This window comes from Microcaecilia unicolor, chromosome 2, assembly GCF_901765095.1.
Source record: "Microcaecilia unicolor chromosome 2, aMicUni1.1, whole genome shotgun sequence".
In the NCBI taxonomy this organism is placed as follows: Eukaryota; Metazoa; Chordata; class Amphibia; order Gymnophiona; family Siphonopidae; genus Microcaecilia; species Microcaecilia unicolor.
The window spans coordinates 120,335,575-120,348,930 of NC_044032.1; the positions used below are offsets into that span (position 1 = coordinate 120,335,575).

The 13,356-nt window shown below is 40.6% G+C and overlaps 1 protein-coding gene across 5 annotated transcripts in view; it reads right to left on the minus strand.

Moving 5' to 3' along the window:
- The window catches only part of IQGAP2 (IQ motif containing GTPase activating protein 2), a 589,818-nt gene that overhangs the window by 64,243 nt on the left and 512,219 nt on the right, over nucleotides 1–13,356 (minus strand). For all 5 annotated transcript variants that reach the window (XM_030193260.1, XM_030193262.1, XM_030193259.1 and 2 more), the window contains one exon: nucleotides 11,970–12,102. In XM_030193260.1, coding sequence (XP_030049120.1) covers nucleotides 11,970–12,102 — 133 coding nt within the window. The remainder of the gene's footprint in view (nucleotides 1–11,969; nucleotides 12,103–13,356) is intronic.

A 13,356-nucleotide genomic window follows, 5' to 3' on the forward strand; every position in this document is an offset into this window, starting at 1 on the left:
AGAAGCAAGGTCACCCTCCATGCCCAGGAGCTGAGAGCAAAGAGAGCACACTACCGTGGGAACATCTTCCGTTGCACCCCCTCGGGCATACCTCGAAATCACAAGTTTTTCCTGCATTCACAATTCTCTAAATCATCCAGTTTATATAACATGTCATTGTATTGCACAGAGAGTTGAGTAACTTGTAATTGGGAGGTAGACAAGGAGTCCACATGCAATTCCACCTTAGCCTCCAAGTCTTCCACACGGACTCCTAGCTCATGCAATTCAGCACTGAGGGCATCCATGTGCTCCAGATTTCCTCCTTGGTAGCCTTAATCTCATCGTGGATCTTCGAAAGATGTTTAAGTTACTCTGACAAGAAGCCACCATCGAGAGAGCCGAATCAGAGTCCGATTGTGAGGCGGGAGCTGGAGAAGCATGGCAATGTGCACTCTTACTGGCTTGTAGGACTGACTGCTGCTCACCATCTTTTTCAGCAGAAGATTGCATCTTACTCATAGCTTCCTGTTCCTCCGCATCCAGACCAAAATGCTGCAAATCGCTTCGGATGGCTCAGGATGTAGAAGATGTAAGTGGGGTTGTAGCGGGAGCTAAGGAGCTAGGCAGCCACTCAGCACTGTGACGTCACTTCCTCCCTCCCTACTTCATTTTCTAAGAATTTCTGGAACATGTTTTTTCACTTTTCTGATGTAGGGTAAGATGTGTGGATACATGGAATATTCACTGTTTTAATGCTGTTTAATTCAAGGCCATAAGGCAACTAAAGGTGAACATTTTTAGGAGTCGTAGACCTCCTTCAGCCACACCACCATGTTACTTCTTGAGGAATTCTTAGCAACTGCACAATGCAAACTTTGTACAGAATTGTACAAGAAGACTAGAAGGCCACAGTGCTGGTTTGCTTACATGGTTCCCCATCCCTGTGCTGAACATGGAAAGAGGAGGCAGCTGGCAACTGCACATCAGACCATACCCACTGAGTTGACTACTAATTTGAAACATGTGCAAAACCTTAAAGCTAAGCAGTTCAAACCAGCAGTCAAGACTCTGGAGCAGCAGAGGATGGGATGACATGGCTTAATATTTGTTCATTCACTTCCAATTGCTGCCTTAAGTGTGAACTTCGGTACAAAAATGAGCTCAATGCTTGGAAGACTTTTTTTTGCTTATTTTTAAATTTTTGATTATCATCCTGTATAGCCCGAGATACACAGGAGCCAGGACTTGTGCAAGGTGACTTGAAAGCTGTTGGATTGCATACCTACACCTACTATAAGACAAAGATCAGTCCTGGTGGAATTTCTTTTTCAACTTTGTCTATTTTAGGAGGAGTCTGAAAAGAGTTGATATTTTACTTAATTTATCTGGATCTAACTTTTATGTCCTACTCTGCTTGTTTTATAATTCCTTGATCGGGGAAATATAGCTCTCAAAATTTGGCCACAAATGTATTAGCCTTACCCAGGTGCCTGGCCCAACCTACAATTTTATTCATAGCCTGGTGCTTAGTCTTGTTTCAGTCTGCTCCCTCCACAATATCTCATCTTAGGCTTCTCCCTTAGGCCTTTACAACCCCTTGTTGCAACACAAAAAAGAAAAATAAACTGGAAATGTGTGCTGGTAGGGTAGGAGCAAAGATAGGAAGATAAGAGCTTGAGGACGGAGGGTACTGTGGGCCTTTCTGGGTGGGAGGTTGGAGAACTTGGGAGCAGAAAAAGGAAATGAAAGCTGGATACAGAGGGGAGAAAATTCTAGGTGGCAGAGAGACAGCTGGGAAGTATCTGCCATGGTGGGGAGGCAAAGGAAGCTGGGAGATGAATATCAACTAGAGGTATTATAGCTAAACTATGAAGAGAGAGAGAGTGCTGAGGAGAGTGCAGCCTGGTACAACAGATTGCTATGAAGGCACCCACACTGAACAGAGAGAAACCTGTGGGGGTTGGGTAGGGAGGAAGCGGGTGTTAGGCCTAAAGCAGGCAAGAACCAAGCCATCTAATGGAGAAATGCTGTATAAAAAATTACAAATACAACATGCCAAATTTAAAATTATTTTGCACATAATTCCAGCAGGAGTAAAATGCAGGAGTACAGAAGGTGCTACAGGATATGATGGTAATTACAGCAGCCAACCTGATATGTTTATCTCTACTCCCTCCCATTTCTCCTCCACTTCCAACAAAACACAATATTACAAAACTTCCTGCCTCTAATGATGGTATAAGGATGAGGTAATCCAACTCTTTCAATTAAGTGACAGATGAGTCATGTTTCCTGCTCTGTGTGGTGACTCATGCTGGGCCCTTTCCTGCTGGATTAGAATCCCATCCTTTGAGTTCTTTTTAATCCAGAACAAACTCCTCAAAAGGATGTCAATGTCCTCCTAAATCATTCTACACATACCTACCTACATATGTGTTTACAATGACCCATATAAAACAAAGCTGACCCAATGTACTCTTTCCCAGCAAGCTCATGCACAGCAGAAGCAGTAGCTACAGCCTGCTCTCAGTTTCTATTACTCTATTAGTCTTATTCTAGATCCTCCTTTTTGTTCAAATCTATTAATTTCACATTTTTTAAAACGTTTGTAATGCAAAAGGTGTGTGTCTTATTCTGCCTTCCCATTTTTTAAAATTCACTTCCCGAGTCCACTCTTCAGCTGATCACGTGTTCACACTTAACAGGAACCTGCGACGCTTGCATGGAGCTCTGAGAAAGATTAATATAATTGCCAATGATTTTACCTATCCATAAACCGGCGAGAGTGAAGAATGAAGATCAGAATGAAAAAGGGGATCTGAGTATTGTTTAAATGCCAACTGATAAGATCACAGCTTCACAGTTCTGTGATTTTTATTGGATAATTATATTCTATACATAAATATTTGATTCTACTGGACAGTCTACCACTCTTTAATATAAAATTCAAGCTTCATCTACTCCCTAGAGGCACATTCATTCAACAGCACATATCTCTCCTTTCATCTTCCCTTACTCCTGTTCTCACAAACTTTATCAGGCAACATGCTTTCATCTCTGCTCTTCTCCATCTCCAAATCTTGATTGTTTTTTCCCCACCCTGCATCATATCATGGCTATAGCAGCACACAAGGAGCAAGAGTTCTACCTGGCTAGAAAGATTGTAGCTGTGGCAACTGAGCTACCATTAATGTATGCATACTCTGTGAGTCTTTAAAACAATCTATCACTCCCTGCACTTAAGCAGTTTAGACACCTAGGGGAGGATGATTTCCACCCCCAGCAAAGTCACTAGTCTTTTTTTTTTCACATGCTACTGCTACCATGGTACATTGAGGAAGGGGCACAGCAAAGGGGTACGCAGGTCTCTTTTCACCCTATTTTATGGTAGTAGTATGTGGGCAGGAGAAAATTTACTGTGGGTGTGTGGCATATTGACAGAGTTGAGCAAGTTACTTTGTAAAAATAATTAAAGTCACTAGCTAATGCAAGGAAAAAGTAATATATTACAGTCAATATTTACTTGTTTAATGAAAATAATACGTGAAGTTACTGTGAAAGTAATGTGTTACTTTCTAATTCTTGGTTATAAAATGTTGTTTCAACATTACATAAAATTAAGTCTAATTGGAAATCCATCTATTATGAAAGAAAACATCTACACAGAAAATGCTGAAGTCTTCAAATATAGGGATCCAATACAATTAGAGAGATAGTTACATCAAATAAGCAGGTGAAAGCTTGGCTCTTCAACCAAGCCTTTAATGGAAGAAGTAACTAACATGTTAGTCTCACTCACACACACACACACAAGGATTGACTCGGGCTGCACATACTGAAGCGGGACATGTTTATCCACTCCTACCCTAGCTGAGATAATATTTAACCATCTCTCTGACCTCACGTGCAACTTTCTTCAAATCAATCACCTTACTTTCTAATTCTTCCTACTTTCTTACTCATCTATATGTTACAACTTTGCCTTACCCTACTACCAATTACAATGTTCTAGTACATATTGTGTTGTCATTGCAAGTAGTATGCCATGCCATACTTTGTATTGTTCGAATATTTTTACTGCTCTAATTGCCTCCTGCTCATGTTTGATCTATTCTTACTGTACACTGCCTTGAGTGAATTCCTTCAAAAAGGCGGTAAATAAATCCTAATAAATAAGGAAAAAAACAATGAAAATAACTAGCATATGAGTAGTGCGGAAATCTAACTTTATCTATATTCAGCAGTCCTCAGTGTGACAGCACCAGGCACAGCCTTCTTCTGGCATCAATGCCAGCAAAGAAACAAAAATTTGTTAAATTAAAATGGTGGATCATATGATTTCTGCTAATCTTTAACTAAAACTGTTTGCATAACAAAATGTTTGCCTGCCATTCTGCATCTTCTTGGCATCATAAGTTGTCCGCCCATGCTGAAAAGCCTCTCACCAGGAGCACTTGAAGGCAAACCCATGTTATATTAAAAAAAAAAAACAGTGCCTTTATACGAGGAAGCTGTAATAATACACTGATTACTTCAAGAGAATTGTCAATTTAGAAATAGATCCAATTCAGCAGCAACGTCACTTCTGTCACTGTCATCAACATTCTGAAAATAGAAGAAGCCATCTTCATCACCACAATCACTGCTGGATGAAGCTGGTGCTGTTTGTTCTGATGACTGCTTCACTGTCTTTATTGCTTTGGAAAGAAGTATTTCATCTTCATTTTGTTGTCTGCAACTCAACAAAGACAAAACTGTGGCAGCATAACTGCAGCTAGAATCAAATCTTTGTGGTCAAGATAATGACCAAAGCATTTATCAAACCCACGATGAAGTGCACAATTTATTAAGCAGGTCATCTATCTGAATTCATGCTTTTGTCAACAATGGAATACATTTTCTCAACACCATAGAAGAAACACTTCCACCATACTGCATATTGCATTTTTCTTGTACAATTATCAGCTGCATGATCACTTCAACTTGTCTTGTTCCATAATGCTGCACACTTTGATACCGAGCTTTGAAAAAAAAAATCTTGTATGCTGTATCATTACAAGCATCTTCTGAGTCATTAATAGCTACCAAGTTTAGAGTGTGTGCAGCACATCATTAGTCTTGTGGCAAAGGATAATGCTTTTCTTATCGCAACCATCAGCAAAGACCTCGCCTATACTTGTAAAGACAGTCTCTTCTGATTCAGATTGAGGATTGAGAACAAATCCAAAAGATTGACAAAATTAGAGCCATTGTCTGTGAGGGTCATTGTCACCGTAGCTGCCAGATTATATTTATTGTGGACAGTCTCGACATTAAAAGATCATAAGTGTGTCGTCCCTTTATACGTTGGCATGTAAGAGCAAAGAGTGGCACTATAGAGAAGTTTTGCCTAACCAGTGAACAGTCGCACAGAAGAAACTGCAATTATGACTTGTCCAGCTGTCGGCACTTGTGCAAACATATAGCATTTTGCAAAATGAGCTGTCATTGTTTCCTTCATTTTGCCAAATTTATCCTCAAGGTGTCCAACCAGAGTTTTCTGACTCATAACCAATCTCAATGGCTACAACCCAGTGAGAAGCTTAACAATGCTGAATGCTTGCATATCTTCTACAAGAAACTACATGATGAGGGCCATCCACTTGAGTCTGTGACAATTTGATGTCAATAGATGATTGAACAAGACTATTTCTTTGCTGGCACTGATGCCACTTCATCACTCTAAGGTTTGTGGCTTACCAGACCAACTTGCATCTAACATACATATCATCATCTTTTCGCTTACTAATTAAAACAAAATTGACATAAACAGAGTGCTCAAATGTTGAAGACCCAGTCATCTATCATGCTGCATGCTTGACCAATATCATTCAAAAGGAAGTTTGCCAGAAACTAGAAGCAGCCCAATACTACTCACTCTGCTGCTCCCCAGCATCTCTCCACACTCGTCCTTCCCTACACCCCTTCCCGTGCACTCTGCTCCATGGATAAATCCTTCTTATCTGTTCCCTTCTCCATTAATGCCAACTCCAGACTTCGCGCCTTCTGTCTCGCTGCACCCTAAGCCTGGAATAAACTTCCTGAGCCCCTACGTCTTGCCCCATCCTTGGCCACCTTTAAATCTAGACTGAAAGCCCACCTCTTTAACATTGCTTTTGACTCGTAACCACTTGTAACCACTCGCCTCCACCTACCCTCCTCTCTTCCTTCCTGTACACATTAATTGATTTGATTACTTTATTTTTGTCTATTATATTGTAAGCTCTTTGAGCAGGGGCTGTCTTTCTTCTATGTTTGTGCAGCACTGCGTACACCTTGTAGCGCTATAGAAATGCTAAATAGTAGTAGTAGTAGTAGTAATAATGGGCTAGTGATACGTAGAAAATTGGATGGGCGTCACTAAAAGGTAACTAATATAAAGTAACTAGACATATTACTCATTACTGAAAAATGTAATATATTAGTTATTTGATTACATTTACACTAAAGTGATCCTTGCAGTTACTAATTACTTTAAAAAGTAATATATTACCAGTAATACATTACCCAACACTGCATACTGAACTTTGGGCTGCTATTATTTGTAAGATGTGCTTGGAGGGTAACATGCAGTATAAGGGTGTAATAGTCTGCATATGAAGGGGCAGGTATGAAGTATGGGTATGGGACTGAGAGGTGTGAATGTGGAAGGGATGATAGGTGGGCCTAAACAAACACTTAAGGTTTTGGTGCCTACGCCTACCCCCCTTCATAAGCAGAGCTGTTTAGAGAGGCCCCCCATCATTAACTTTGGGGCTACTGAAAATGGGGTAAGTACTTGCTAAGATGGTGTTGTTACAAGGTTTGATTATTGAATATGATTTGGACATCATCTGACATCATGAACTTCAGGATGTTGTCTCATTTGGAGGTATTGTTTAGAAGCTTTGTGGGGTGGAAAGAATGGCAACATTTATTATTTTGATTGTTATTTATTGTACTTCGTTTGAACATATGTAACCAGATGTCATGAAATAAATAAAATGCATGGAATAGCCTTCCTGAGATTGTGCAACATACTCCTAAGTTCAAATTCTTTCTAAAAAAAAAAACACAAACCACCTCTAATCAGTGAGGCTGTCTCTAGTATGCAGAGATTTTACACATGGTCCTGACAACACACAGTAAAACTAATAATTGTAAGCAGAGACAAAGGATTTTTGCTTTTTGCCATCCTTGCTTCCACAGGTGCCCAAGACCCCATGGGACATACTGTCGCTGTGCTATTCTCCAAGAAACAGAAGACTTATAGACTTCATTGGATATTGGACTATCTTATTTGCACCTCAGCTCACATATACATGGCTCGCTGACTGAGGGACCAGGTCAGTGGGAGCCTGTTTAAAGAGAATCATTTTTGCCCATCCATCATGGAACAAAAGATTTTCATTGATTTGGAATCTATGTCTTGCCTGCAATGAGAAGTTTGTATGGCTGTTTTTGTTATTCTACTAGAGATCAGAAATTATTTTGGTCAATTTTAGTAGGAAAAATTTATTAGTTGCTACAAGATACAATTTGTAACAAATCGACTGTTCAGAAATCATTGCTAGAGATGCCTTTGTTCACCATGTTTACCAGGCTTCACTAAATCATTAAATTTCAAAACTACGCTGCCTCTTTCCTTACACTGAAAAGGCAAATCTTATCCCAGTTGTGCATGCCATGATAACATCAAGACTGGATTACTGTAATGCTCTCTACACTGGTCTGACTACAAAGAGTTTGCACCAACTCCAATTGACATAGAATGCTGCAGCAAGACTAATAGAGTGTTACAAGAGACATAACCACATCACACCATTTTTGCAGAAACTTCACTGGCTACCAGTACTATACAGGGCTAAATTAAAAACTCTATGTCTGATCTTCAAGGCCCCTAAAGGAAATGGCCCCGTGTACTTGGAGGTGTACAGAGGGTGATCCTGTTCAAGGACACTAAGGTCCTCCCAAGGAGTATCCCTAACTACACTCTCTCCAAAAGACATTACAGGATGCGATACCTGCAAGTGAGCCTTCTCCAGAGTAGCCCCCACACTCTGGAATGCACTCCCTGAAAGGCTCCACTTAACACAAGACTAGCTCTACTTCAGGAAGCAGGTGAAAGCTTGGTTCTTCAACCAGGCCTTTAATGGAAGAAGGCATTAACTTGTTAATCTCCCACATCCACAGAGTGACACGGGCTGCGCATACTGCTGTAGGTCAAGTTTATTCACTCTTACCCTAGCTGAGATCATATTTAACCACCTCTTTGACCTCATGTGCAACTCTTTAAATTAGACCCCTTATTTTCTAACTCATCTTACTCTCTTACCTACCTATATGTTCCATCTTCGCTTATACCCTATGCTGTCTATTAAAAGGTTTTACTTATTGTGTTGACATTGTAAGTAGTATATTATGCCATACTTTGTATTATCTGAATATTTTTACTGCTGTAATTGTCTATTGCTTATGTTTGATTTATTCTTACTGTACACTGCCTTGAATGAATTCCTTCAAAAAGGCAGTAGATAAATCCTACTAAATAAATATATTTTGCCTTAGCCTTCTTATTGCCGGCCAGTAGTGGGAACCTGATACAGGTGAGGTATAAACTTTTTCCTTAGGCTGTTTATTTCCATGACTTGAATCAAGGAAGCTACTAAAAATACTGTTCAACTTCTATGCTGTAGGACTAGTAACTTGAGTGTAGGATGCAGAAGGGAGCCCTTATTCTGCATTATCAAAGTTAAAAATTTTGAAGCTTGCATAAAGGAAGAACTTAGTCTTTTGAGAAGAGGAGGCCAATATGGCAATATGGTGCTATGAGAATTATTATGCACTGCTTATTTCTGGGATAAGCAGCATAAAATGTATTGAACTTTTTTGGGATCTTGCCAGGTACTTGTGACCTAGACTGGCCACTGTTGGAAACAGAATGCTGGGCTTGATGGACCTTTGGTCTGTCCCAGTGTGGCAATACTTATGTACTTATAAATAAGCATACAAGAGGATCCAGGTTCAATTTATGGCCAGTCTCTCCTAGCTAGGCAATCCAGAGAGGGATACTCCGGGGTGGTGGGGGGGAGAGGGGAAGCTTCTTGTTTTTCATTGCTGGTGAAAATTTATTTGAGGAGTGCCCCAGTCCTGAACAATGTCTCATACAGTTTGATAGTCTAGAAATTATACATGTATAAATGGCACTGTTTGTAAAATAATGGCCAATATTTCTTTTGTAAGAATAAGTGGGATAGGTCTGGTACAGCAAGCACAAAAAAAACAAAACAAACAAACAAAAACCACAAAACCAAGTGGTGAACCTCATGGATGAAGAACTGTCAGAAAAAGAAGTGATGTGCAAACAAAGTCAATTTATTAGCAGCAATCAAGGAAAGGTATAACAGCTGGACAAATGGACTTGACGTGTTTCAGTGATTGTGCCTAGGTCAGGAGCCAATCAATTTGTTCTAGAGTTTACAAAATAGGAACTAATGACAACATTGAGTGCTACATTAGTAAGAGATCAGCATGGTGAAATACATTGGTAAGTAGAAGAGAAGGTTATGGAAAAAAGCAAACCTGGGTAAAAAATTTCTGAAGTACTAATTATAATTGCTTGGTGTTACAGTGCTTAAATTATTGGGGAAAAACAGGAGAGGACAGCATTCATAGAAATTTGTTCTGAAATATAGAGTACAATTGCTGGTACACATACCTAAAAATGTATTGGTGATAAGCAAGAGGAGGAAGCTCAATTTTTTTTTTTTTAATTTAGGAGGGCAAAAGTGATACTTTCAAGAAAGATCACAAGGATTGTCAATGAGATTTGAACTCTATAACTCATTGACAATCCTTGTGATCTTGAGCATCACTTAATCCTCCACTGCATAGGCATTGGAATAGTGGGAGCCACATAACATGGCACTCCTACAATTCTTCTCTCCACCTCCCCCTGCCCCTCTGTGAGTTGTGTCCTTCTTTACCTCCCTTCCTCAAGGTGGCGATATGCGAACTGGCATAACACCAAAAGCATCAGGGTGGCAGGCACAGGGCCTTGAGTATCTATGCATGCTCAAGGCCTGCTGAATCCCACCTCTTCCATTAATAAACACGTTGTGGGGGAGGTAGAAGGAAGGAGAAAGATGCTGGAGACCGTGGGGAGGGGAGAAATACTGGATACCACAGGAGGGAAGGGGTGAGAGGTAGGGAAAGAAAGCAATGCTTGATACTACAGGGGAAGGAGAGACATGCTGGACCCCTTGGGGGGGATTTAAGGGGGGAGGATAAAAATACTGGACAATTGGGGGGGGGGGGGGTTGTTGAGAGGAAAGGAAGGAGAGAAATGCTGGACACTATGGGGGGGGGGGAAGGTTGAGAGGATGACAGGAGAGAAATGCTGGACATCATAAAAGGAGGAGGGAACTATGGGATGGTGAGTGAGGCCAAAGGGGGCAAAGCTTGGGGTCCTCCAAACAAAAAGGCATTCTGCTGCCCTTGCTCCACTGTCAATAGTACAAACAGATTGTAAGCCCTTCAAGGACAGCAAAATAGGTACTATACAGGGCCTGGCCCAACCATTAGACAGCATGACGTGATCACCTAGACCAGCAGGTTCTGGGGGCAGCAAAGAGCAAATGCAAACTCAAAGAACCACCAACACATATTTTAACTTGCACAAAGGATGGGCAATTTTCAAATAGCCCATTTACTTGGGTAAATGAGTTTTAGTGAGGTTTAGTGACTGCCCTTGTGGTCTGTGTGTTTATGATACACACACAAAAAGTTTAATATTTCAAAGTGTGATGTTTTGCTGTGTATGTGAATGTAACTTGCCTTGAGCTCCTACTAAAAAGGAATGAGATCAAACCTCTGCATTGCATACATTCAGCCTGGATGGATAAGGTATCTGGGGTGGGTATCAAAGTTCTGGATTTCTATCACTATAACAGCATAGTCAGACATGTTTTACAGATAAAAGAAAATAAGCAAACCAAAAATGTAGTTTTTTTTAAAACTAGAAGAAATGACAAAAAAAATCACAAAACTAAGGAAGAGAGAAAAACACTTCGTAAATATGGGAAAGTTTTATTTTCACATCTATTTGGCAGAATAGAGAAAAACAGGGCTGGTTCAATGGACTGTGGTGCCCTGAGCCAGCTTGATGCTTCCCCTCCCTACCCCTCCTTTGGTCCAGTGTCTCTCCTCCCCCCCCCTCTCTGGTCCAGTCTCTCTCTCCCCGCCTCCTCTCAGGTCTGGCATCATGCCTCTTCATCCTCCTCTCTCCCTCTCGGTCCCATAAATTGTGACTGACTTGCCGGCAGCACTGGCCTGAATACAGGCTGCCTTCGCACAGGTCCTGTGTCTTTCCTCTGCTGTATCTTGCCTCCTCTGCTACAATTTCCTGTGGGTGGAATGTGACAGACGAAAGACCCAGGGTCTGGGAGAAAAAGGCCTGTCTTCAGCCTGTTTTTGCTGGTAACTCATACACAGTTTACAGGATATGGAGGGGGGTGGGGAGAAGGAACAATGCCAGACCCATGGGGAGGGGGTGCAGAGAAAGAAGAGAGAGACTGTGCTGGGAGGTGAGGAGAGACACTGGACTGAAGGGAGGGAGGGAGAGATGTTGGACCCATGAGAGGAGAGAGGGCTTAACCATTAGACCAGATGACATCAAAAGCTGGGGATTTTGGCACTCTATCGCCGGGTGCCCCACATCAGTGCTTCACCTGGTCCATGGATAAACCGACCCTGGGAAAAAAAAAGTGAGAGGATAGAGGAAACCAGTATGGTTGGGAAGGACTTTGCATACTCAAAACTCACAAAATTCTGGAGCTGTGCCATCCTGGCACTGTTCAGTACCATTTCACATATATGCCTGGTTTAATCTTGTTTGTTAACTGAAAAAAGACTGAACCACTATCTGTGCACTCATATACCCCTTTATTTCATCATTTCCATGCACTTACCGAGTGGGTATTGATGATTTCTTCTATGGAGATGTAGATAACTGGTTTGCTAAGGGTCACCAAGTCTGAGAATTCATCAATATTGAATTTCTCCTCTGGTTCAGGAACTTCACAAGCTGCTTGGAAATATTTCCTGTGGGGTGGGAGCAAGAGATAAATATTTGCATATCCATTCAACAATAAAATAGAAAGAACATGCTTTTAGTTTGTGGGCTCTAAGAAGAATAATAGAAAAGCAGGATGTTAGTACAGTATGGATGTTTTACTGTCAGAAAGCCATTTGATCTGCCCATGGCCTAACATAGCAGTTGGCTGCCCAATAATATTTTTTCAAAAGAGGGAGAGCCAAGCTGACTTGAGTTATTGGTTGCATTAAAATCTTTAAGGCGATGCATGGCCACTTCCCAGCCCATAAAAACTGTGATATTGTACGGTGTAGTTCAACAAAAGAGATACCTGGGGGCTCATTTTCAAAGCACTTAGACTTACAAAGTTCCATAGTCACAAGGAAAAATATAGGAAAAATCCTTATTTGTGATAAATATATATAACTAATCACTAAGTGGTAAAAAGGTAAAAAAAACAAAACAAAACACTGTTTTTTTTGTACATCTGGAGACCTTTTCTTTCTCAGTAAAAGCTCCTTTTCCTTACAATCTTTAAACTTACAAGTAGACAACAGTTTAACTCCTATTGAAAGAGAGATTTTGAGATAGGGTTTGTTTTGCTGAAGACAACCTGGCAGCTGGGTTGGTTGTGACAGGCAGGGAAAATGTTACATTAAGTTCTAATACCTCAGGGTGGAACTGGGGAAAGGTCACATAGCCATATGCAAATTATTAATGTAGAAAAAGGGATCACCGTGATCATTTGTGTATGCAAAATTATTAGAATTGCTCTAGGTGAAGGATCAGAGTATGTTTAGAGAGAGGCACATATTGTGCAGGAGTAATGAAAGCATTTTTTGGGTGGCAAGGAGAACATCTCATTTTGATATATAAAGAGTGCAGCTGAGACGGCCTTAGGGTAAGGTTACTAGACTTTTGGACTGCAAATCTGGAACAAATTTGGAATTCCTTGCCAACTTTTGTAAGCTCATAAAAATGAATTTATTTAGAAAATGTGTGCTTTTTAATTAGTTATTGATGTTCTTTTTAGTTTATGTTGACTATATTGTGAGCTCCCGGTCATGTAGACTGGCTTTATTTTAAATTGTAACTCACTCTGAACTCATACCAAGGTGTTGAGGGGAATAACACATTATTATTAACATTATATCACAATTTAGACCACCTCTACATCTCCTACTGGGACAACAGAATAAGCCGGACCACTACAGAGTCCTACAGTACACTGAAATTATACACAAGTGGAATCACAAAGCTGC